The following is a 27,248-nucleotide window of genomic DNA, read 5'->3' on the forward strand; positions in this document are numbered from 1 at the left end:
ATGGAGAGGAATACACAAAAAACGAGGAGGTAGGAATTTGTAATACAGTTGGCAAAGCTTTCTGTTCTGACCTCTGTTGGTATTTCAGATAGTAGACAAACTTTCTCAGGGAAGCTGAGGGTAGATTGGTCTCTTTCGTGGGTTTTCTATTCTTCCAGTTTTATTGGAAGACCTAGTCAGAATTACTGTTAAAGCAGGTGAGAACAGAAGGAAAGCTAAGTCTTGCCATTTCACTCAAACTAATTCAGGTTTAATTTAAGTGATTGCTAAACAATGCCAGACATTGTATTAGGCTGTACTGGGAAGACATGGAAATGGATTGGTTTTTACTTTTAACAGCCTCACAGTCAAAGGGTGGGAACATTGACTTTCATTTCATTGTTTTAATAGAAATAGATCTTATTTGTTTGCTTGTTCATTTATCATTTATTTTGGAAACTAGCTCATGATATTTAGCCCAAGACTTGCATCAAATCCACAATCCTTCTGCCATCTCACCTGAGTACTGGGATTAAGGCCATTTTCTGACATATCCTGCCAAAGTAGTTATTGTGTATAATGAAGACCTTGGATGTTATAGGAATGAAAAAGATCTGTCTTTCTCTCGTCTTAGTCCTCCTATGGGGCACCATATCAGTAATTAGCCTCAGCTTTACCATACATAAAGCTCATGTTTACTTCTCTGTAAATTAGTGGTGCCTCTAATCCTATGCCAGAGGATAACCCATGAAGATATTCGCAATTTGCTGAAGAGAATTCAGAAACTGATGAATAGAATTCAGAAACTGATGAACAGACTTGGATATGGATCATCTAGAAAGAGACCCAGAGAACAGCCTGCTATTGCCTCTCTGTCTTCTCAAAGAGGTTTGACTTAGGTCCATTTCCCTGATTCTATGCACTCTTTGTGGCTAAACTTTTCAAAATATTTTCTAGGCCATGCTCCACTCCCTCACAATGCATTTCTTCTTCAACCCTCTTCAAGATGCCTATAGCTGCTAGCACCCTACTTCACGAGTTCTACACACACCCTGTTCTCATCACTTTCACAGAGCCCACATAAAGATGGAAGGAGAGAATCAACCCACCAAAGTTGTCTTTGAATCTCTACACATGAGTAATGGAACACATAAGCACCCCCTACCAAACTAACAAAGTATTTCTCTAAATTATAAGCTGAGAATTCTAATATCAGTAGTTATCTTAATTTAACACCTGTCATTTCTTTTATGCAAAGGAATGTTCAATGTACAAACAAGTTATGAACAAAACACAGTTCCTGTTTTTAATACCTATGAAGAATACCATAAGACGGTTCTTCAGGTAAGGGTCTTTTAATTTGCTGTTTACATTTACATGTCGATCACATAAAATGCAAGATGCACTACATCACATTTCAAAGCACAGCTGGAAAAGAACAAGTTTTCAAACAATGATGAAACAAATATTATAACAATACACACTCTTAGATGGAAACCTAAGCCACGTGAAGGCATCTTTTATCCTATCAAGCACTTTTATTTTAAAAAAAAACAAGGTAGGTAGGTATCATATATTGAAATTTTTGTTGTTAAGAGGCTTCAGAATATCTCATTTGAAATCTGTCAATACTTTATTAAACCAAATGCATATTTAAACTATTCTAGAAGCTCACTATAAACTGCAGATATGGTTGTAGGCAAAAGTGGAGGCTGTGTGCTGTGAAACTGTGAGAGTCACTCGTCTACAACCTTTTAGCTTCTATTTGGTATTAGTAACTTCCCTGGAAAACCTTTTCTTAGAGAAGTTTTTTTTATGGCACAAATATGTCGTAAGTATGATCACAGCTGTTTTTAAGCACAAAAATGGGAAAAACTAATAATTTTAGGGCCTGTGGAAACAGGGACACATTGATTTGATAGTTTGACTCATGAAAAAAATTGAAGTTTTTGTTTTTCAATTGAGCTGGGGGTTGTTAGCTCAATAACAGCACTTGTCTAGCATGTGGGAATCCTTAATTCAATACTCAGCAAAAGTAGCATAAAATTTTTGATTAACACAATGATTCTAGGAGGTGGTCAGTTGCTATTTATGTGCTACAAATATCTCCTCTTGCATGAACCTTTGGGTGAGGATAAACTCAAACCAGTTCCAAACCACAACAGGTAATAAGAGAATATTTGAAACTAATGGTTCGTTTCATTAATGATTAAGGTATGGAGATATGCATGATCACCTATGAGTACTGGCTACTCTAGCAGAGGATGTGGATTTAATTCTCATCACTCACACTGCAGCTCACAATGGTCTGTAGTTCCAGCTCCAAAGGATCTGATGCCTTCTTCTGGCCTGTATGGGTACCAGGTACACACATGGTACACAGACACATATGCAGGGAAAAACACTCATACACACAAAATAAAAATATTTTTAAAATGTTTGTGCTCATTATGATACAATTTACTTTATCGGAGATTTATCACCAGCATTGCTCCTTTCAAAGGACTGATTGACATTTTGTGTTTACAATGAGGTACTGTTACTTGCAACTATCTATTTGTATGAATTCTATGAGCTTGTTTCTTAAAATAATCATTTTATTGCAGAATAGGGTAAGGAAGTACTGCTTTGAAATAAATATTGGAGTTGTTGAGGATCACACAAGCTGGTGTCTGGATCACAATTCTAAATTTAATGAATGCAGACATTGCATTAGCAGTAATTCCTAGAAGAGCCCCGCTTTATTTGTCCTCTTCTTAGAGGTGATACTGAGGCAGGCACACATGTATCCACATCTCCTTGCTCTGGACAACATTTTGGTATTTCACATGCTCTAAATGTCACCTTCTGGGAAACCTGACTTCACACCATTATACATTAGAAAAGTGAGGACACTAACTATATGTTTAAGTCGAACACTAGGCTAAGTGTAAATGAATGTGTCTTTAAAAACTTTTAGCATTCAAATACTAAACATGTTTAAAGTGTGACCATCTACACTAAGAGATGAATATTTCTAGTGTGTGATAGAAAGTTTAGTTATTGATTTTGGGTACACTGAAATATGTTTGTCCAAGTGGCACATCATTGATAAATATCTCATGCTTAAGATGAAGTAGATTCTGTGTAGGAGGCAGAATAATAGAATTTTAATTAAGGATGTGCCTACTTTATGGATATGTAAGAAATGCAATACATTTTCTGTGTTCTATTATAATAATTTATACACTTAGAAATAAAGGTATTATTTTATTATTGTTCCACTATTTAATTATGTTATTATTCTGTCTTTATTAGTCATTTGAAAATATTTCAATTGTACTGAACATAGAAGGAAAAGTTGTTTTTGTATCCCAGAATGTGACACCTCTTCTTGGCTATCGTCCAGTAAGTTCTTGCAGCTTTTGGGGAAATGGGTCATTCTGGATTGTTGTTCATAAGTTAGTTCTTTTTATCCTCATATAAGTCATTGGTGTTCAGCTATGACTCTGTGACATCATCTTCTCTACTAGTTTCAGTGTTTAGTCAATAAAAACAAGCTGGGATTCAGGCAAAAGTTCTTACTCTTCCCTCACCCTATCCACTTCTCTCATGTGTGTCTAAGATGAAATGTCTGTCAGAAAAATAAAACATGCTTCTTGTTAAGAGTCTCAGAAAATGGCACTGAGTAGGGTTAATGCCTGACTTCTTTTGTAAGGACTGAGTGCTTGTATTTTCATTCTTGATTTAAAGAAACGCCTTGTCAATATCAGGTGAGCATACACCTACTGAGCTAGTCTCCAGCCCAATGATTCTTTTTACAATGATACCACCTCTCTTCGACCAATGGAAGAATAGGTAACACCTCTTGGTACTTTATATTTCACATCAAATTTGTTGAATTTTTAATTTTTAACTTTTTGTCAAACTCCTTTAAAAAATTAACACACAAAATAATTGGGTTTCACTATGGCTTTCTTTCTCTTTTTTTCATTCTTTCTTCCTTTTTTTTCTTGGCAAGGTAAGGTAGCATTCTATATTTCACCCCGCCCCAAAACTACTTATGTAGCCTCAGGATGGTCTTGGACTCAGGGCATTCCATTTTATAAATGGACCAATGAAAATATTTTTATTGAAAAAATAAGTGTCCCTTTATGGTACAGGGGAAAGGGTTGAACTTTTTCCATAAAAATAAACAAGGACAAATTAAATGTAGAGAGGGCTTGGGACTTGAATGTATGAGGAAGGTGCAAAAAAGAAAAGATTCACATTGAAAAGTGAGAAAGTGCGGAGTCAGTGGAAATGGCTTTCTGGCAAGAGTTGAATAGTCACTAGTTGTGTGGCACGGTTGTGTGGCATGCTTCTGTGGCACAGTGGTGTGGCACAGTTGTGTGGCATGGTTGTGTGGCACAGTTGTGTGGGGTTTTTCCATCCAGATTCACTTGCTTGGTTCAAGACTGGAGACAACATTATGGGTGAGGAGCTGAGAATTTTTTCGAGGCTCATAGCAAAGAGGGAAACAAGACAGGGTGAGGATTACAGCATCTGTGGTCTCTGAGATGGGTAGGGAAGGATCCAACTGCTTGAGGGAGATAATGCACAGGAAAACTGTGGACAGAATGGATTGTAAATGTGGAGTAATTGCTAGAGGGTAATGCAAACTGCCTGAAGCACTGCACCTATAGCTATAAATGGCATGGGCAGCACTAAACACCTATGGCAAGGATACAGGGCAGACTAATGGTATTAGTATTGAAAGCAAAATCTGTTCTTTCTCCTGCTCCCTAGGAAGATATTATTGGGACGAGTCTATTAAATCTTGTTCATGATGAACAAAAGGATGACATATCTGAGAAGATCATTCTTAATCTTCCATTGGCAAATATAGGTATGTATACATGGTTTTGTTTTCTTTTTTAATTTAATTTTTGAATTGTGTGTGAAAAGTAATACTTAGCTGAACAAATCCTTGCTCTCTTACACCTTAGTAGTTTTTGAAAAAAAAATCAGTGTAGTTGCTGATAATATATTTATTTAAGTTAATAGCCTATAATTTCAAATACTACATTTCTCACACTTAAAAATTATTTCCTCTGGAGAAGTATGGAGGAGCTCAATGGGCCCTTACTCTCAGATGAGGAGCCCTCCCACTCGAGTGGAAGAGCTCAAGAGAGCTGATGGATGCTGAGGGAGGAAGAGTGGGTTACCTCTAAGGATGTAGCCCCTAGCAGTGATTCTTAACCTTCCTAATGCTGAGACCCTTTAATACAGTCTCTCATGCTGCGGTAACCCCCCACCATAAATTTATTTTCATTGCTACCTCATAACTGTACTTTTGCTACTGTTATGAATGGTAATATAAATATCTGATATGTACATGGTCTTAGGTGACTCCTATGAAAGAGTTGTTCTACCCCCAAAGGACTGAGAACTGTTGCTCTAGTGGAAGGATATGGGTAGTACACATTGGAATTGTGTATTTTGGGGGACACAAAGTTAGGAAGGACTGAGTGGAGATGTGGAACTGGATCTGAGCTAAGTTGGAGGGAATGGGACATGAACATGATCAAAATATATCACATGCATGTATGAAATTCTAAAAGAGTCAATAAAATTATTTAATTGAGAAATTATCCCACCCTGTCTTATTCTTTACAATAAAACATAATTACAGCAGCCTTTCTCTAATTTTAGTAGTGCTATATAAATTCTAGTGTATTGTGTTCCAGCTAGTGCCCTATTTTATGGATATAAGAATGATATCTCTTCTGAGTACCAGCATTTATGGAAAGAAAATTGTGTTCTTTAAAATATTGTCTTGACTAAGGAAGACTATTATTGTCTGAAATAATCCATCAGACTACATAACTTTACTTGTATCTTGCTCTCTTTAGTGGGAAGCCTAATCGAATTTTGCTGTTATATAAGAAAAGGAAATGTAGGTCAGAGTGGCCAGGACACATATTGTTACAGGGCCATGTACCAAGGGAAATATATATATGAGTATGTGAAATTCATCTTGTACCTACAGGATTCTTATGATGGTAAGCAACCCAGATGATGATACTTACATGATGTTCATGAGTGCTGTATTCCCTGATTGCTAGCACACTTATTCTTGTATTACTGTCATTTGTAAAATACCTGATACCGCTACACTCACAATTTCTGGCTACATTAGATATTTAAAAATACTGAAATTTATAAGGTGGGGTCATATAGAAACATAGATGATTATGTTGGTAGAGGATGTGGATGTCTCCTCTGACAAAACAAAATAATTTTAAAAACCTAATCCAAAAAATGTTTAATGCACTGAATAGCTTAAAGGGAGCTCCATGAATGACTTGAATAAGTTACAGATGGATTTGTAGTTTGTAAACCATACCACAAATTAGATTCACTGGAGTCTAGAATTCTAACATCATATCAAGGGCCAATATATAGAATATAAACACTAAAGCTCTATACACTGACCTGGGGAAAGAAGTCATTGCACCTAAATTTTTCAATAGATAACATTTATGTCAAGTGTGCTATGGGACCTAGTTTTTGAGGGTTAAGGAAGTAAAAGCTGAAAAATCAAGATACAAAATTAAAATTGACCCATAAAATATCTGAGTTAATCAGAGGTAAGGTATAATACTTTGTGCTTCATGTACCCAAATGCGTGTTAAAATATTTCTCCTATTTCTTTCTTGAAAGTTAAAGGTGAAATATCATTAAAAATCACTTGGGCAGATGCATGAACACACACATACACACACACACACACACACACACACACACACACACAATTTTTTTAGAGACTAACTCAAGAATCCATAGGTCAAAAGAAAAAGATTGACATCAGCACAAAAATCACACCTTTGATTTTCAGTATGCATGCCTCGTACATTAGTGGTGACCATGTGGGGAATCTGGGGATCTTAGCTGGAAGGGAAGGAAGATAAAGAGAAGCCCATGGCTCAGAATCTTGAAAAATGCCAGTGAGGTGACAAACAGCATTGTGATGTGGAAGTTGTCTGCCTGCTTGCCTAGCCAGGATAGCTTCTGATTTAATTGCCATTATGTCTGTCACCCTTAGAAGTCATTTGTATTTTTCGGAAACTACGGTCCTAATAGTAGAAAGATTTGGTCTTCTTCTCCAAGGCTGTTATGGGAGGAAAAGTACTATGTTGTGGGAAACATTTCTGTTCTACGTATGCCGGATGAGTCAGTGAGTATGCTGTATATCTCTCTCTTATTGATGGGCACATCATTTTCACTTTCAGCTACTGGACATCAGTGTACATACATTTAGTATTCAGCAAGGAAAGAACAACTTGTATATTAGTTTTATAAAGTGAATTTTCATGTCCTCCCTCCCTCACAACCTTAGGTACTTGATTGTAAAGGCTTTTTACAGGTCAAAGGAAAAGCTAGTTATTAAAATGCATGTGTTAGATTGAAAATCATTTAGTTTGTATTTTCAATGACATGAAATACTTTTCATGTCCTAGATACTGCGGTAAGTACCAGGGAATCACATACAGGCAGCCAACAGACAAGGCACTGATAAAAGGTGTCACGAGAAAGTGAGCTGGTGATTTGTGTTTTGAATAGGGTACCCCCAAGGCTAACAAAGGCAGTCTATACAGAGAGTGCACTGACCTCAATTTGGAGAGTTTGAAGGAATAAAATTGGTTATGTGACTCAAATAAGGGAAAGAGTGAAGGGGATGGTGGAGACAGGAAAGTGATAGATTGTGCAGAACTTTGCTCACTGTAGTAATACATACAGAATTTATGCTAAGCAGACTATGATCTGGACTGAAATCCCTAGGCTGCTTTGTATGTGGAACATGAAGTATAAAGAAACAAGAATGGAGATAACCAGATGTGAATGGCAGGAATCTGGATTGATTTTAGTCATGGGGATGGAAACTCCAGGATTTGGAGTGAATGGATACAGGGATAAGTAGAACATTGTAGACTGGGTAGTGTTAGCAGCCTAGATAAAGTGCTCTGTTTGGCTGTGGACCATGTTTCTATTGTGATGCCATAGTAGATCACTCCTAGATTCAATTTTAGAACAAACCACTTTTCCATATTGAAGAGAGTGAGGAAAGCTGTATAGAGGAGAAGACTGAAGGAAGTTGTCTGATTTGATTGCCTCATTCACTCTTCCTTCATACTAACCCTCTGGGATCTGAGTTTCATCTTCTGCCACAAGAATGTAGACTTCTAAGATACAGGATGACTCAGCCCCAAGATCTGTTTCCTCTTCTGAGAAAGAGAAAACAAATCTTTGCTTGTCCCACCCATATTCCACTAGTCTCCATCATGGCACCAGAAAGTCTATTTGCGATTTCCTCCAGTTTTTCTCTCTGTGCCTCTAGGATATTGTTTCTATACCAGTTGATATTTTGGAAAACAAATTAAAGAGAACAGAGATAGCAGTCAGAGGAGTCTTTATAGTGTGCTGGTGTAAAATAGCAAGCAGTGAACTTGAATCAAAGTGAAATTCCTAGATCTACTAGTGTTGGACTAAACCACTGTATGTGCATAATTTGTTTTTATACCTGTAAACCTAGCATCTTTTTCACACCGACGTGACACTTGGATTAGTTATAACTTGAATATATAATGCATGTTAGAAATGTCAAGTTTTTCTAGTACATAGGTACATTTAATGCCACTTAGGGGGTTAGAAGAAGGTGTAACTCTTCTCTGTACAAAGCTGTAGATTTGATTCTCAGAGATGCTAAAATGGTGACAACTGATGATGCTAATTTTTTGCAGGCACAACCAGTTAACATTCAAACAAATGGTGTAGTTGATGATTCCGTTGATGACAGTACTATACAACACCATAGGTAAGAGGTATCATGGCTGTAAATAATGCAGAGCTGAAGCAAGTTTTTTCTTTTGCTAAATAAAGCCAAAATAAGAAAGATTAAGAATTTTAAAATGACCAATTAGCTGTTCTGAACATACCATATCATTTAATATAATTTATTGTCTTCCAACAGAATAAACACGGATAAATGGTTTTTTATTTTTAATTTTTAACATGCTCAAATTATGTTTAAAACTACAGAATTTTCCTTGCCTTTCTGTCTATTTTTCTCTCACCTACCTACCTGCCTACCTACCTACCTACCTACCTACATACATACATACATCTGTATGTGTGTTTGAGTAGACCACCACCAATACCACTTCCAGTTTCCAGATCTGTATATTTTAATGTATGGAAGGAATCGTTTAACTACTGTCTGTTGCATCATTTCCTAGATTAATCCAATAATGGTCCTAGAAAAAAGTGACAGAAAAGAGCACATAATATACATCTGAGGTTGTTCCCTAATGATGCAGCAGTGGCTTATATCCTGCTCCATCCACACAGGACAATGGAGCAAACAGTTCACTTGATGTCAGGTGTAAAGATGACTAGTGCAGGTCACATTATTTGTCTGTCAGTTTGTGTGTGTGAGAGTGGAGGGGAAAGGGAGGGGCAAGAGGAGAAAGAAGGAAAAGTGAAAGGGAAAGGAAGAGGGAGAATGGAGAGAGAGGCTCGAGGAGATAGCCTGAGTGCAAGAGATAGTGATAGAGAGCTAGAGAGTGAGAGAGAGAGAGAGAGAGAGAGAGAGAGAGAGAGAGAGAGAGAGAGAGAGAGAGAGAGAGAGAGAGAGAGAGAGATTTTCTGGCTTTCCAGGAACTCACTATATAAAGCAGGCTGGCCTCCAATCTCACAGAGATCCTCCTGCCTCTGCCTCCCATGTTCCGGGGTTACATGAGTGGGCCACCATGCACAGCCTGCAAGACAATTCGAAGGCAAAAATTTGCCTTATGCTTTCAAAAGAAACCCAAGCTTTTCTTTAAGACAGTTCTGTCAAGCCAAGTAAATTTAAGGTGAAAGATAGATTAACATCTGAAGTACATGGGAGAGCCAGAGGTCCCAGGTTACTTACTACCTTAAAAAAATGCACGATTGGGAACAGATGGATAAAAAGTAACAATATTTTGCAGCCAAGGCTTGGGGTTTAGAAAAAGTCCAGGATGACGTGAAGTGTTTAAATTTCAGTGACTGGTTTCAATTGAAAACAAGGAGGAATCTGAGTATTGTATGGTTGTCCATTAAGACCCAGTGCTTACAATCAGAAGCCTGTGAAGGCTCCGTCCGAAGCCTGCTGGCCACCAAGCCTACCGGCTGTGAAGCCTGCCTAGACAAACTGAATTTTGCTCATCTGTAAATTCACAACAGGGAACTCAACAGAGGCAGAAGGTGGATTAGAGGTTGCCTCTGGCCAGGTATTATGTGCAGAGTGGATGGGGACAGAGAGGAATGGTAGCTAGAACAGTGGAATACCTTTTCTGAGCTATGAAAATGTTCTCAAACTGTCTTGGGGTTGGAGATTTATCTTAGTGCTTGCCCAGAGTCAGTCACCAGCATATAAAGAAATATGTAAATATGAAAGGGCTAAAAATGCAAAAGGGAACTAAAATCATTATAATCATCTTATGATCTGGATAGACCAGAAATCCTTGAATTGAAAGCTTTAATTGAGGTGTTTGAAATGTGTGTTTTGTCATTTTTTTTAAAAAAAAGGATTTCTCCACTGGCAGGGAATGTAGCTCAGTTGACAGAGTGCTTGCCTAGCATAAACCTAGCAGCATATGCCTGTGATATCTGAGTTGAGAGGTGGGTGCACTTAGAACAATTTAAAGACAATCATTGTCTGTGTATTTTGCCTACATGTATGTCTGTGTGCCACATATTTCCAGTGCAAACAGCGGCTGGAAAGGGGTGTGAGATACTCTGGAACTGGAGTTACAGAGAGGTGTAGGCTTCCATTGAGGGAGCTGGGAATTGAATCTAGGGCCTCTGAAAGAGAAGTCAGTATTCTTAACTGCTGAGTCACTCCTCCAGCCCCAAAATAAAAATTCTAATAGTCTTCCTTGACAACATACTGAGTTGAAGCCTAGCCTGGGATATGTGAGATCCTACCTTCAAGAAGAAATCAACATGTGTGTTGTATATATGTACACACATACATGTGTATGTGTGTTATGTTAGAATTTTCTCTAAGTGTTAACTATTGTAAATAATATGCTTATGTTTAAATTATTTCACACTGAAAATCAAACCAGTAAGAGTAAAAATTGTACATTTCATGCCCAAATAATATCTGCAGATGGCTGCAATAACTCATTAACTGGCTTTTCCTGTTTTAACTCTTCTTTATGCCATCAGAATCTCATAAATATCACTTAGCACATTTACTGTTAGGTTATCTTGTTTGTTTATTTTTTTTAAAGTCAGACGTATTACTATACCTCAACCACTCATATTTTGTACTGATGGTGGGTTTCTTGTTGCTTGACCTCCCAAATATAAACCTTGTTTTTTGTGTTCTTGTCTTTGCAAGACTAGAATAAGATTTAGAACCAGGACATAAACTATGTTGGCTAAGTGTTTTTCCATGGAATCACACCTCTAATCCTATGACACAGGACATTTTAAAGTTAGACATACAAAGTAGTGGGTTTACTTATGGTATTTCCGTGCATACATATCATTATACAACGTTAATTTTAATATGATTTTATTCATTCTTTAAGAATTTCACACAATGTATTTAGGTCATATTATCTCCAACTTCTCTTCCTAACGCTTCACAGATCAGTTCCTATGTATTTTCTCCTGTGGTGTGGCCATCAATCCAGTCAGAAATTGGTTGGTTGCACCCATAACATTGTAATGCCATGATTGTAAACATGGGCATGTCTTGCCATGCTAGGCATTATCCTTGATCACAGTGTTCACAGCTAGTAAGCCTGTTGATGAATTTCTTTCCTCAATCCACTTCCAGTACTATGAAAGTTATCCAGCAGTGAGGAATGCTTCCTGACCAATACACAAAAGACATATTAATAATGATTTCTTTATGGCTTTATTAAGGTTTCGAAAACGCCACCGTAGGAACGAAATGCAAGCAGATGCTCAGGCTGAAGTTGTGAATGTGGAGGAGTGTCCTGAAGCAGGCACAGAAGTATGTACATTGGCAGTCACCCAGAGAACCATTGGGGTCTTTATTCTTGTTATGTTATTATTTAGTTAATAGTGTGTTATCAATATAGAAAGACTTTCATTTCAATAAGTGTCTTATGAGCATGACAGTTTCTGTTATTGTTTTCCTTACTGTAAGTAACTGCCATGCTTAGAATAGTCCTTGTGCTTATCCTGACCCTAAGTTGAGCATCTACAAATGGTTTAAAATAACATTTGACTAAAACATAAGCAGGCTTAGGGAAAACTGACATCGTTTGATTCTTTTATTCTCCTAACTTGCTCTATAGCCTTAACCCTAGAAATTCTAGTGTCCTACAATTCATTTTTTTCTTACAGCCAAAATACTCTTACTGATATTTTCAATTTAATCTGCCTAAAACATTATCTCATACTTGGCATTTATTGTGTTTGAAGCCTACCTTACATGTTAGGAACTCTGAGAAAACCCATCAGTGGCCACTTCCTCTTTGAGGCTTAGTACCCCAACAATATTTTTAAGGATGTGTAGGTGTGTGTGTGTGTGTGTGTGTGTGTGTGTGTGTGTGTGTGTGTGTGTGAAGATTTTGTGTCATTCTTCAATTACTGAAGTATATTGTGAGGTATGTCTAAGGTTTGTGACAGGTCTGCCTGTTTTTCCTAGTATGCCTGTCTTATTCTATCTTGTAAGTGAAATGTGTTATCTTCTGTTGGAAATTCAGGTTGAGATTGTAGAAGTTCAAGCAGCCACTCAGCGATTGCCATTTGAATTAGTTCAGGTCCGGACAGCCTCTCACTCAAGCATAACCCCAGACTTAAGTGCAGCCACAAGCATAAGCGCTGGCATGAGGACAAGCACAAGTTCTTCATCTATAGATATTTCATCAACAACACCAGTATCATGTAGGCACAATTAGCTATTTGGATGTGGTCTAAAGAAATGGGATGACCTTCAAGGTCATAACAAGGTTTAAAATAAAGACAGTGCTCAGGTTATAATGGTGTGAAATAACAGATGTCAAGTCTAACTTTGCCGGTTTTCTGTAAACTTTTGGAGATGATGATTTCAGAGCAATAAAGGTAAGTATCTCTTCACAGATTCAGTCAATCCCTAGTCTTGTACATTCTAGAAATCCCAATTAGAAATGTGCAGATTCTCCTTCTTCCAATAGGAAGAATTCAAAAGAATTATTATTCACTTGCTTTTTCCATTTTTTGGCACATTTTACTGTTTTGTCACAATCTTCTCTGTGCTTTCTTCCTTAGCCCCTACAAATGGACAGGGGTATGTGATAGATCCAAAATATATGCTAGAGCCCCAAGACAGAGAATTTGAAGTAGGTCCAGAGTTCCTCCTAAATGACAGCCAAGATGCACAGGCCTCTCCAGAACAAGGAGAATGCACTGAAGAGGATGTGAAGAAACCCTTGGAAGAGGCAAAGATATCCAATCCTAAGGAACATGTAATTGATGAATATTCTGCACGTCATGATGCTTCTTCAGATGATGATTTCTATATAATAACAGAAGATACTGAAGACAAGAAAGACCCTAAGTTCCAAGAAGTCGTTGTGGGTCAAGAACAAGGACATCAGAAGGCACCTGAGGCTGCCCCATCTTGTCCAACCACACCATTACAGGCTGTGCGCCCAGAAGCTGTGGTAGAACCCACAGTACGCACAGATTTGCAGGTCCATGATGCTGAGGTACATCTGAAAGTTTTTCAAAGTGCATTTTTTGCACCTCTAACATTGTCGAGCTTAAATTCACTTTGCCCAGGTTAACTTTATAGTTTCTAATCTACTAGCTTTTCAAATATACAAGAATGTTTTGTCCTTCAGAGAATAATTGAAGTAAGTTGAGCTGCAATGAAAATACTGGATTTCTACTGGTCCTGATTTTCCTCATGTGTGGGCAAATCTCGAGAGAGGGCAGCTCTTTTGAAGACTTATCCCAACCTTCTCCTCAGCAAACAGCAGCATAAGCTAGTTTCTTTTCTTCTGCTGGCCTTCATTTCTTCTATCTGTGATTGTGGATATAACCATGTATTTGGATAATGATTTTCTAAAAGGCAGGATTCTTAAATATACAGGATGATCAAGGAAGGAAGTGAGTTTGTATCAGTTATGCAGAATTGTTTGTATCTCTTACTGATCCAAAACGCAGATACTCCACCCCCAATTCCCCAGGCAATCGTCATAGAATAAAACCTAAAAGATGGATGTTTCAGTTTAGCCCCAGCAATGTGACAATGGCAAATTCCTGAGTCTTGGCATCTTTGTTTTTGAAAAGGCCTTCTTGCCTTGCAGGGATTTTTTTTTTTTTTTTTTTGGAGTACCATGAAATTTCATTGAACTATTTAGAATAAAATTTATGTGAATACATTTATCCTTTTTAAAAAAGTTTTTAAACTAAAATGTTTTGTTTTTTTTTTTTTTTTAATTAGTACACAATGAAATTCTCAGTGTAGATATGACTTTTTAATTCTTATAATAATGAGTAATGGGTCTGCAATCTGGTTATGTACAGGAGGTGATAGCCCAGGCAGGTCTTAGCAGGGCCCAGTGTAACATCTATATGTCTGGGGTTTCTTCAGGGCTTGGGTAAGCAATCCCTCCCCATGTTCACTTGTGTTTCGTACATTAAGGAAAAGCATAGACTAACAGCAGATCTTTGTTACTTTGTGTACTTACAAATGCAGCCAAGGAGAACTTATCAATACCAGTGTCCACTTTTGGGGAAAGGTTTGCTCAACTCTGTGGCCCATGAGTGATGATGACAGAGGTCTATGATTTGAATATAAGTAGATCCTTCCATGATGAACAACCTTCTTACCCAGATATTGAAGAGGAGGTATAGAAATTCAGTTTACTTTTATAACTGAAAGGACATTTCATTTTCAAAGGAAGTTGGATTGCTTCCTTTACTTGGTTTAGCCTACTCCATACATTGCAATTCAGTGGTCCCAGAAAGTGAAAAGTATCTGTGCAAGGTAGACCTGAATATAGGCTAGATGATATACACATGTTTGTGTGGGTGTTCTGGATTTTTAGAAGTCTGTAACCCAGGGGCATGTCCATGAATACTGTGCTAGCAAAGCAGTCAGTATTTCCTATAGCCTCATATGTACAGAGACCAGACTTTTATTGTTTTGAATTCATTTGAATGTTAAGTTCATTTCTTGGGAGGGGGTGTTTTTTTCAGACATTGAATTACTTTTATGTTTATTTTTTGATGCATCAAAACCTGTAGGATAGGGAACAAGAACAATGTGAATATGAATTGGCCCAGAGTATGAAATGCTTCGACACTTACCATATGAACGGCCAGGGCAGCAACAAACCGGGCAAGGACAAGGACCTCATGTATATGTTCACGAGAGCAGGTACAGGGATAATCTGAGCCTGAGATGTAAGAAGGGGATGTATGGTATACCTGTATCTTTTTACAATAACCCTGTTGTGTTTTGTACAGGTGGGTGAATGTTATTGATGACGTGGGGTCACCCACCATGAATTTTTTGGAAATGACAACTCTCAGCATTCACGAAATGAGACACATAGGTGAGAGATAGATTGGGAAGAAGGGTGGAGGCCATTGCCTTTTCCCTTGTTCTGGCTAGTAGTGCCTATCTGAGTACTTATTAATAGAATGGAGGAGCTTTCACACAGAAAGCCTAGATAAGACAGCCTCAAAGTGAGAGACTTCAAATCTAAGCCTTGAAATTAGTTGGCTTCATTGCTCAAGTTCAGATTCTCTGCACAGGTGTTTGTAGAGAGTCTTTTATTGAACACAGCTGAGTAATTCCCAGTTTCATGTCTGTGCTTTAACATTTTGGAAATGAAGGCATGGCTATGAAAACCAGGATGTAGATTGTAAGATTTCTGTTACATGCTGTGAAGAGCTAATAATACATAAATGTGGGTCAGATTATATGTAGCATGGAGAAATTTACTCAGAGCCTCATTCTGTGACTTATGTCACTGTTCCCAAATTCTTCTCTTACAGATGTCGGGAGGATCCTATTGATTGTGCCCCTCTACTTTTGATCATTCATCAAAGATCATGCCAGGAAATAACCGCATCAAGTTCAAAAATTGGCAGCCTCATGTCAAGTAACATTACCATCATGTCAAGCAATCATAGTGTCATGCCAGCATCTGTACCATCATGTTCAGCATTCGCATCATCATGCCAAGTATCTGTACTGATACGTCAAGATCTGTACCAAAACATCAAGTTTTCTGCACCAATTAGGTCAAGCATATACACCATTATGTCAAGCATCTGCATCAACATGTCAACCATCTGCATTGTCATGTCAAGCATTGGCAGCTCACGTCAGGCATGTGCACTGTTATGTCAAGCATCTGTAGTGACACATCAAGTATCTGTACCTCGATGCCAATCATTGGCAGTGTCACATCAAGCATCTGCACCACCATGTCAAGCATGGGCAACATCACGTTCAAACATCAGTGGTGTCACAACAAGTATTGGCAGCATCATATCACCCATCAGCAATGTCACACGTAGGTGTTTCTCAATCATCTGGAAACCTTGATTTAAAAATACCGTGCCCTGGAATCCTCAGAAAATTTTACAGCTATAGAATAATGTCATGGGCCCCATTACAGAGCATTATCATTTAGTAAAGGTCCACTCTTGGGTTTACAGGCAAAGAGAGAAATCAGTATTTAAAGAGTTGAGATATTCTATAGCTTTTATTATTTTGCATTAGAAGGATTCTGAGCCCTTCTCATGAGGGAAACACACTAGAAATATAGTCTCTACTTGAAATGCAGACATGAAGTATTATTCAAGTGAGGAAGTTACACATGTAGAAACTCATTTGCTTTGTAAAACCAGTGTTACTAGGATCTGTATATGACTGAGCTAGATGGATGGTTCTCAGGTCAATTGACATTCTGTCTTCCTCAGCACAGATTATCTAATGAAAGAATTCTAGCCAAGCATTTAAGTTAACCACTCTCACACACCCCCTTTATTTTCTCAGCATGCTTCTTTTGAACCACCGAAGAGAGAACATTTCACGCTTTCTGCCCCCTGGACAAGATCACTCTGGTCCTCTCTGGGCTGAAGAGGACACTAATCCTCATCCATGAGGGGAAGATGAGGCTGAAGACAGACCTCCACTGTCTGCATGGGAAGGGGCCATACAAAAATGGGAGAGTCCCTTGATGGGAGAGTGGTGTGTGGGGTTATACTGCTTTGCTTGCAAATTAAGTTTGTAGTTATTCGTAAGACAGTCAGTTTATTGGAAATATTGCTGCAGAAGTTGACTGTTACATCCAACTGGTGTGTGATAGCAAGTGATTCCTGGTCCCTGCTTGCCCACATCACTTTGTGTATATGTATATCCAGATGTGCTTTTGTTGTGGCAAGCTGACTTCATGAGCAGAAATGTCAGGGACCTACATATTTTCTGATAAAATTTAAAATACCACAGAACTGCAACATGGGGAGGAAAGCTGTTCTATCATGCCCTTTCCCCAAATTCTGGGGCCTTGTTTATTTTTTTTTTATTTTTACCTCTTTTCTGTAGCCCCATGCTATGTGATAACCCATGTTAAATTGTATCCAATTGTGAGCAACTAATATCTGTTCAAAATAGTATACATGTTTACTTAATAAACACTATGCTCTACTACAAGTCTTATGTCTGTGTTGTTGACTTTGATATCCTAGGAATATTCCTAACTTGGTAGACTGTGCTTATGTCTTGATGAAGAGCCCATATTTTAGAGCTAAACATCTCATGCAATACAAAAGGTAAAACTAGGAAAAGCCTACTGTATTAGCATTTTTTTGCCACACTTACAAATGTCACTGGCTGCTACTCTTGCATGTGGCTATGAGTATAGACACTGTCCTCCTGAGTGCAGCCTTTCTGTTTGGTTTGTCTTTATGTGTGTGTTGTCTCAGCCTTACTTTTAAAGTAAACAAACCAATGAAATAAAACCAAGAATAGTCTGGCATGCCTCAGGGCTCATGGTTTATGCCCGAGGGTTAGAAAATGAATGTTTCTGTGCTCCCTAAATTCACTGGGATCCTTAATCTCCAGTGTGATGGATTTGGAGATGAGGTCTTGGAGAGGTGATTATGGTTCTGAGGATAGGAGTATGGCAGTGGCTTTTGATAGCTCCTCAACCATCCTGGTACCAGAGTGACTTTGGAGTTCCCTTTGTCTTCCCACATATCACTTATAGTTCTTACAATCACAGGTAAAGCTCTGCATTTTGAAAAGGGACTTTAGTACTTTGGTCTTCTGCTGCAGAATAGGACATGGGAGAACAGAACACTTTACTCCCAAACATAAGACTGCAGAATGCAGCAATCAGAGTGAGCAAGTCTAAGGGAGGCATGGAATCCCAGGAGACCAGAGGCCACCTGTGGAGACAACTGGTTTACTTCACTGTTTAGACTGTGGCTGTTCTTGGTGATAACCTCCTCAAGCAGCCCTGGGACATCTGAGCACAGTTGCCCTCACATTGTTAGGTTGTTGGGTAAATGCTGAGACATACTGAGTTCCCTGGTTTGGCTGTTTCCCTTGCTACATCTGCCCAGCCCATACCAGCTAAGAGGAAGTAGAAGCACTGAGTTCTCGAGAGCTTGTGAGCACTGGAGTCAACAACTGGAGCTGGCATGACATGCTGAGCCAGGAGACCTGTCCCTCCCTTCCACACCACAGGAAAGTTGCAAAACCCTCTAGATTGTAGAAACTGGAGAGGAAGCCCTAGCCTTCCTCCACCATCTTCAACAGAGTAGTCAGTAGTCCCAAGATTCAAAGCAGGCAGCTCTGATCCCCTCTCCTGTGGTTCTCTGTTCTTAGCAACAATGACAATAAGGTGGGCCCACCTGGGTCACTTTGAATTTGTTTACCTTTTCAGCATGAGGCCAAGTTCAATTCACCTATGTGGGAAAGCTCAGGACTTGCATTTCTGTGTGGCTTGTGCAGGTGAAAAGATGAAGCAGAGCAGAGCTTCCAGACAGTATAACTTACACACATGCTCATTCCCACATAGACAGGACAAGGCCTGATCTGTACATAATGGAACATTAAATACACACAGGTTTATAGCTGCACACTTAACAGTTTTCCCTGGCATTAAACATTTGTAAACATTCCTATTCCCAAATGCATTCTATAATAATAAAGTGTTATTAAAACTACTATCCTCAACCCCTTTCACACCATCCAACACAGCACCAGCCAATACCCAGGGTTATGTAGTGAGCAATATTTTGAAGTGTACCTTAAAACAATGAAAGGGAAGGTAGCCTTGGAACATTCTAGCATGTAAGTACTGTTCAGCCTAACGGATCTGCACACATGTTCCACAGTAATAATCGTTCCACCCATGTGATCTCAAGCCTTGCTCCTGAGCCCCTGATTTGCTCCAGAGAGCCCTTCACTCCCTCTACCTGCTGGGACTCTGACACTGTCAAAGGAAGGTATGTGTTGAGTGTTTTACACCCTACTGAAATCCTCCCCTCAGGCTCTCTGGCACTTTACTTCTGACTAACTGAAACAAGAGCCTGATAGCCTGCCAGAGGATTCAACTGTATGGTCAGAAGCCACACCTTGCCCTAGCTGATGTGGGATTACTCCTGCTACCCTAAGGACACATAACCACTGAGTGGCTCCAAAACTTTCAACCTCAAGCACCACTCAACAATAACAAGAGATAACTCCTGGGAGAGGGAGACTGAGTGCTGATTTTCTTGGGATGCACACTTTCATAGGTTGTTGTAACTAATTTTTTTTTCCAAATGCCTACTTTTAATGATGGCTCTTAATTGTTTTAACTTCCCTTGTAGCCCACCACCCATCAGAGGTGGTGGAAAAAGAAAGGATACAGGGGAAGTGGACCTGTTTAGAAAGGTTCTTTGGAGCAACTCCTGTCTGTGTTGTCTGGAAATCAGCAGTTCAGTTCACAAGTTAGCAAGCAGTGGCAGATCGATCCACTTGCAAACACCCCACAGATACACCAGCTGTCCAGTTCAGTAGAGTGAGGTTAGCAATAGTAGTGACATGACCTAGCAGAGACAGCCAGGCCTCAGCCTTGGTACACATCAGCAGGAGGGACCAGGAGGGATGCCAGGGATGTCAGCTATGCCTCTCTCAGGGAAGTGAAGATGAGCAAAGATGGGAAACCTACAAGTGTTGCACAGCTAGCTCTATAAGCAAGGGAAGCTCAGTTCCTGTCACTGTCAATTCCTATTTATACCATCCAAATATCACGAGTCCTCCATGGGTCTTGCCTCAGCACATGCATCTATGTCAGCTGATATCACCCTTCCAGTCAGCCCAAGTCCACAGAAGCTCCCAGAGATTGCAGCAAACCACCAGCAGGTTTTAGGTGCATTTCTTTCTAGAGTCCAAACAAATGGAGCACAATGAGACAGACCAATGCATGCCTGTTGGTAGCAAAGAATCCTTCATCACATTTCCTTTCATGTGCTTGTGTTAGCAGATCATCCTTCCTCCTGTGTCTGCTTCAGTGAAACCTCTTTTCACGAGCCTTTCACACCTGTGTCAATCAACTTCAGGAAAACACTCCTTCACATGTTTGCCCCAGCAATACAACCAACACAACTGACTTTCCAGAAAACCCTTAAGTTTCCGCTTCAAGTTTTCCATGTTCCAGTTGAAAGGGTTAAAAATTTTCAAAAACTTCTAGCAGGTGGAGCAGAACCAAGAGTGCAGGTCAGCTTGTTCATGAGCTCTGTGTTTCAGGAACTTGGCTGACCACAAGATAGATGGTTGAATACAAATAGGCTCTTTGAGAATAGCCTATACAAAATGTTCCCCATAACTGTTCCTTGGACCCTGTCACAAACTGAATGGTGAGCTGGGACTTTCCACGGGTACTTTCCAATAACCCCCCTTCACTCCCTCTGGGTTGTGGTTTCCCCCCTGGGTTGTGTTTTTTTCCTTGTGGTTTTTGCCTTTATATTCCCTCTATCTCCAAAGCCCAGGAGTCAGACCCCACTGCCCCTGTGTGGGTCACGGGTCTTGACCTCAGCATGATGATTGAAATATACCTCTTGCTGATAACATCGAGTTTGGTGGTGTCTTATGAGTTATTGGGTGGTCCTGAATTCCCCAGGTTTGAGTGTGGGGAGTTCCTCCCTTTTGTGAGGACTTTACATTTTGTTTCCCTGACTGGGAAATTGTGATCATTCTAAGCTCTAAGAACCCACTCAAAGGTATGATTTCTCTTTCTGGACTGTTTTGTAGCCTATATTGTCACAGTAAAAGATGTCTGTGGTTTCTGTGTTTTGGTCCAATGCCAGGTCTGTCTATAATCAGCTTTGTGAAGTTACTTTCAGTTTGGCAGCAGTTTCTGTCTCGGGAAGAGGCAGCAAACTGTTTTTGGTCTTTGGAGGAGACAAAAAGGTGATCATCAGACTTGCTGGTGGGTCACCGGCTGCTGAGCCCTGGGAGACATCCCAGAAGGACAGGGATTCCCAGGAACTCCTGGAAGAGTCCCATCTGGGTGCCAGGGAGGATGCAGAATCTCTCCTGGCTGGCACTCTTGATTGAGACAGGTTTCTGTTAGTCTCTTTGTGTGTTTGTTTTGTCTGGGTTTTATGTTACTTATGACAATAAAACAGACTGTGATGACTACCCTTAAGTTTAACCTTAGACCATTGGACTGAAGTTAGAACAAGAGCACATAACTTATCAGTTGAGATCAAGAAAGGTCCATGACAGACTTTTTGTGCCTCAAAGTGGTCGACTTTTGATGTTGGCTGGCTGCCAGAAGGGGCTTTTGACTTAACTAAGTTATTTTTCAGGAAGGACTGGGGTCACATCACGATCAACAGTCATACATTACTGTGTGGCAAGACCTGGTCCAAGATCCACCAACATGGGTGAGAAGAAAGAAGCCAGGCTTCTGATCCCTCCCCCCCCCCCAACCGAACAAGGCACAGGCCAAACTAGAAGATTAATCACCCTTCCTTTTCAGATAATCCTGCCAGTCTGATGGGACTGGAAGAGTCTTTAATGTTTTCACACCATCCCACCTGGGATGATTGCCAGCAACTTTTACAGGTTCTCTTTACCATAGAAGAATGAGAACGTATAGAGGGATTAGGAGATAGAGAGAGTGAAAGTACAGGGTCTAGACAGACAGGGAACCTCTATAACAGAAGACCAAGATCAAACGGGAGTGGAGAGATGCAAAGACATCTGTTAGAAAAAGATCAGTGTACCCTTTGTAAAGAAAAAGGACACTGGACCCGAGACTGCCCAAAAAAGAAAGGCAGGACACCTAAGGCCCTGACTTTTGAAGAAGATGACTAGAGGAAACCCGAAATTTGGAGGGGACCCCTATGGACTTTCTGGTGGATACTGGAGCAGAATATTCAGTTCTGAAACAATTATTGGGAAAAATAAAAAAAAAACAAAAAACAAAAAGACCATAGTTATAGGGGCAATTGGGCAGAAACAATATTCTTGGACTACTTCATGAACTGTTGACCTGGGGAAAAACAACTGTCTCATTCCAGTTATTCCTGAGTGCTCTATGCCTTTGTTAGAGAGAGCCAAAGTAGAAGTTTACTCAGACAGTACCAGAGGTGACTTGGGGGACCCCCACCTCTATATGATACTAGGCTTAAAACTAGAAGATGAGTAATGGCTTCATGAGCTTCAAAAACTGCAAGAAGCTCCCACACACACACACATTAGTAAATGGTTAACAGAATTTCCAAAAGCTTGGACTAAAACCAGCACCTTCTCTATTGGAGTGCGGCAGTACCCAATGAGTCATGAAGCCAGAGAAAGAATTAGACCTCACATTCACAGACTGTTACAACAGGACATTCTGGTTCCTTTCCAGTCACCATGGAACACCCCTTACTACCGGTAAAGAAGCCAGGCACTACATTTGACTACATCCACCACACATAAAGGCTTACAAATAACTAAGACAAATGAGAGAGTTCCTAGACACTGCTGGCATTTGACCTAGTTGCCAGCAGATGGCCTACTTGTCTGAAAGCCATCGCTGCTGTAGTCTTGCTTGTCAAAGATGCTAACAAATTGACTCTGAGACAGCAGATAACTGTTGTGGCACTACCTTGAGGACATTATCCGGCAGCCCCCTGACCAATGGATGACTAATGCCCACATGAAAGGGTGATCTTTGCCCCCCCCCCCGGCCATCCTGAACCCTGCCACCTTGCTGCCTGAGACTGATGATTCCTCCCCCATCCATTGCTGTATTGACATTCTGGCTAAAGGGCCAACCTTGGCCAGGAAGTTCGAGCTGGTATATGGATGGAAGCAGCTTTGTGATTGAAGGTAAGTGGATGGCGGGAACAGCAGTGGTAGATAGAAAACAAGTGATTTGAGCCAGCAGCCTGCCAGAAGAACACTGATAGCAGGTATGCCTTTGCCACTGCCCATATTTATGGGGCAATTTACAGACAGAGGGGACTGCTGACTTCTGCAGGAAAAGACATTAAGAACAAAGAAAAATATTGAGCCTCCTCAAGGCCATCCATTTGCCTAAAAAGTGGCCATAATTCATTGTTTTAGACATCAGAAAACTCAAGATGGTGTTTCTAAAAGAAATCAGATGGCAGATATGACTGCTAAAAAAGCTGTTCAAAGAACTATGATCCTGATTGATGAAGGTCCTAGAAAATATCTTGAAGTCCATGTTACCAGTTTCAAATATACTGCCGATGATTACATAAAAATAGACAAACTAAGATTCCAACCTGAGTTTCTTTATACACGGGTAGAAACCTCAGAGAGAAATTAGTCCTTCCACAGAGAGAAAGATGAAGATATGTGACAAATTTACAACGTTTAACTCACCTAGGAGCTAAACACCTGAAGAACTTGGTAAAGTCCTCCCAAATGTATGTGTTGAACTTATCTGATGTAGCTGAAACAGTAGTAAAAAAAAAAAAAAAACCCTGTGAGGCCTGTGCCCTGACTAACGCTGGGTATTCAAGATGTCCCCCAGGAAGTAGACTTCAAAGAGACAGACCTGGGGCCTTCTGAGAAGTAGACTTCATGGAAGGCAAACCTGCTAAATACAGTAACAAATACTCCTTAGTCTTTCTAGATACGTTTTCAGGCTGGGTAGAAGCCTTTCCTACAAAGACTGAGTCTGCCAACATGGTGGCTAAGAAGATCTTAGAAGAGTTCTTCCCCAGGTTTGAAATACCCAAAATAATTGGGTCTGACAATAGACCCACCTTTGTTGTCCAGGTAAGTCAGGGACTGGCCACCCAGCTGGGGATTAATTAGAAATTACTTTGTGCATATAGACCCCAGAGTTTAGGACAGGTAGAGAAGATGAATAGAACTATTAAAGAGACCTTAACTAAATTAGCCTTGGAGATTGGCAGAAATGACTGGACAGCCCTCTTCCTTTCCTTGTGGTTTTTGCCTTTATATTCCCTCTATCTCCAAAGCCCAGGCGTCAGACCCCACTGCCCCTGCATGCCTTAAGGGTCTTGACATCAGCATGCTGATTGAAATATACCTCTTGCTGATTACATCGAGTTCGGTGTCTTGTGAGTTATTGGGCGGCCGAGAATTCCTGAGGTTTGAGTGGGGAGTGTTCCTCCCTATCGTGAGAACTTTAAACAGTGAATGTCCCTACACTCAAGCACATGCTGGCTGAGCTAAAGAGACATAGTTGGCTTTAAAATGAGTACATGAAAGTAGGGGTCAGTGGAAGAAGGGGAGGTAATGTGAGGTGCTAGAAGGGATAGAGAGGCAGATTAATCAAAATACATTTTATTCATTCTCAAACATCAAATGAAAATGAAATAACTCTCAGTTTAGAACTACAGTTGGATAAAATACGCCATAGGGGATGTCAAATGAGTGGGCTTTCTAGCATTAGCAGGTAAATTGCTGCATAATGATCTATTGCTGTTCAATGCAATCCAAGCTCTCCTCATTGGTCCTATCTTTTCATTCCCTCCATAGTGGTTTCCTTCCTCTGTCATACACTCTGCCTTCAGCTTTGATGAACCACAAGGCTTGATACAAAGGTTCTGCACCTTTCTGCCCTCATGCATTGCCAATATTCTAAACAGCAGGAAGTCCTTCCCCTCTTGCCCCTGCATCTTTGCCTACAATGCAGAACCCAGGGAGGAAGAGCTTCCCGGCTCTCTTGGAATATCCTTGACTGTTCAGCACCAGCTGTTTGTGCATAGTTGCTCTTATTAACACCACAATGGGTAGAGGTTGGATCAGACCATAGTTGTTCCCAGAGGTCACAAAATTTAGGACTACCTTGTCGTGAGCACTTATTCCCCTAGACTGCCAGTTGGTTCTGACAGGAGGTGCCCTTGGGGTAGACAATAAGGCAACGAGCAGCCGTCAGACTGGTTTTCTAATGCTTTAATTCCACACTCGGGGTCACACACAATTGTTGTGGTTGAGGAGCGGACTTCCTCTTCCACTACCACACACAGACAAAAGAATGTAACGGCTGTGGCTAGTATTCCTAACAGAAGGATAGATAACATGTCATTACAAGACCTGACCAGCGCGTCTCAGGCTCGGGCTCCAACGTCTCGGGATCACCTCTTTGCATTCAGCGAGTCTTGCTCCGATGGCTTGGGTCAGTTCTCTGGGCCCACTGATGATCAGTTGGTGGTCTGTATCTCGTTCATTCACTCGTCGGGCTGAGTGGAGTTCAGACCGGCGTGGAGTTCACAGGCAGGTCATTTTGGACCGACTTTCCTTCTCTGGTCAGGGTTCTTATACTCTATCCTACCCTTATCCATCCTTAACACTTTACTGCAAACGTCACACTTCTTAATCTATACGCAGGGCTCCTCTGCTGGTTATCTCTTCCCAGCCTTGGCTGGTATGGTCTTATCTGTTAGCCTGGATGTCAGCTGCTTCTCCTAGCTGTTTCTCCTAGTTGCTTCTCCTAGCCTGGCTGTCAGTAGCCACCTTCCACGTTCACTACACTTGTGGAACTTAACTGGCTTTCCACAAATATTCAAGGTGAATGTCTTTGTGAATCCAGGGCTTAGTTGTCACCAGGAAAATGTTTCACATGGGAAATCAGTGGCTTGAGTCAAGAGCAAGTGGGAAATCAAGACTGGCTTGGATCTCTGCACAGAAGCTCTCTGAGAGGATCAGCAAGACAGTGTTCCACCTCTGACCAGTCTATCTGGCTCAAGTGTAACTCATCACAAGCCTGTGAACCTAAAGCAGTAAATGGGCTCAGGTTTCTATCTCAGGGAGGAACCTCTACCATTAGAGTTCTGATTCCTGGGATGGGTATAGTCTGATGAAACTAGGGAGCTAATTGGTAGATGAGACAGCTATACACACTACCCACACTTTGGTGGATCTAGTTGGCCTCTGGAAGTTTCTCCACAGCACACACTATTCCCAAGACTGCAAAGAGATGGGGGTGGTAGAAGGGTGAGTGATTGACAGTGACAGTTAAGTGCCAAGATGCCTGAAACTTCTGGAGCCATGGGTGTTTCCTGCTCAGATGGAGTCCTTGACCTGAAAGTCAAAGGGTAATTAACCGCATAGTCACCTTGTTGATGAAACAAAACCCACAAACCTACAGAATCAAACCATGTCAAATGCAGACAGGCAAAAGTTAGCAGACAGGACAGACAAACTTCAGTATTTAGAATAGAGACTTCAAGTGTTTGTATAATCCAAGTTGCAGCCTGTGGAGCAAGTAGGTGAGAGAGGAGCTGAAAATTCATCTGACTAGGCATGGGGTATGACTGCAGCAAGGAAATAGGCTCTAGGTTTTAGGAGAGGGCTGATATCATGGGCTGATTTAAACCTGAGCCTTTGGATCTGCTAGGCAAGTCTTTGTGGAGTCCTCATGCACAGTGAATTTCCCAGGACAGGTGATGTGGTTTATCAGGCTTAGTGCTGCTATTCTATTCCACATTCCTCACCTACTGAGAGTTGTTGTCCAACAAGTGCATTCTTCTGGATTTAGGAGAACCAAGACAATACTTCGACTTTTGACCTGGACCACCTGTGAATCTCTGTTGATTCATGGGATCACAGGGAAAAGGTTAAAAGACAGTTGCTTGACAGCAGGAGCTTTATCTGTACTCCAAAGCTCTCCAGGATCCTAGGAGCTAATGAACAAACAAATGTTAGTCATCTTAAACTCAGCCTGCAGCCTCCTCCTGAGCTGCTGTGAGACCAGCCCCTCCTAATAGGTCTCACAGTTCCTTCTATTTTCTTGGTCCAGTTGAAT

General features: G+C 40.4%; 1 protein-coding gene across 1 annotated transcript; it reads left to right on the plus strand.

Annotated features, from left to right (window-relative positions):
* On the plus strand, nt 1-27,026 carry Pasd1 (PAS domain containing repressor 1). The gene is given in 26 exon segments (XM_076919007.1): nt 1-29; nt 694-706; nt 708-867; nt 1,238-1,323; nt 3,277-3,366; nt 4,747-4,846; nt 5,853-6,002; nt 6,446-6,447; nt 7,049-7,177; nt 8,742-8,815; nt 11,905-11,995; nt 12,714-12,894; nt 13,258-13,697; nt 14,693-14,723; nt 14,726-14,844; nt 15,244-15,280; nt 15,283-15,376; nt 15,466-15,512; nt 15,515-15,554; nt 16,000-16,081; nt 16,083-16,140; nt 16,143-16,205; nt 16,249-16,323; nt 16,326-16,523; nt 24,105-24,250; nt 26,982-27,026. Coding segments are annotated over 26 exon segments (2,580 nt in total).
* Nucleotides 27,027-27,248: the final 222 nt, after the last annotated feature.

The sequence above is a fragment of the Arvicanthis niloticus genome, chromosome X (genome assembly GCF_011762505.2).
Source record: "Arvicanthis niloticus isolate mArvNil1 chromosome X, mArvNil1.pat.X, whole genome shotgun sequence".
Taxonomy (NCBI): Eukaryota; Metazoa; Chordata; class Mammalia; order Rodentia; family Muridae; genus Arvicanthis; species Arvicanthis niloticus.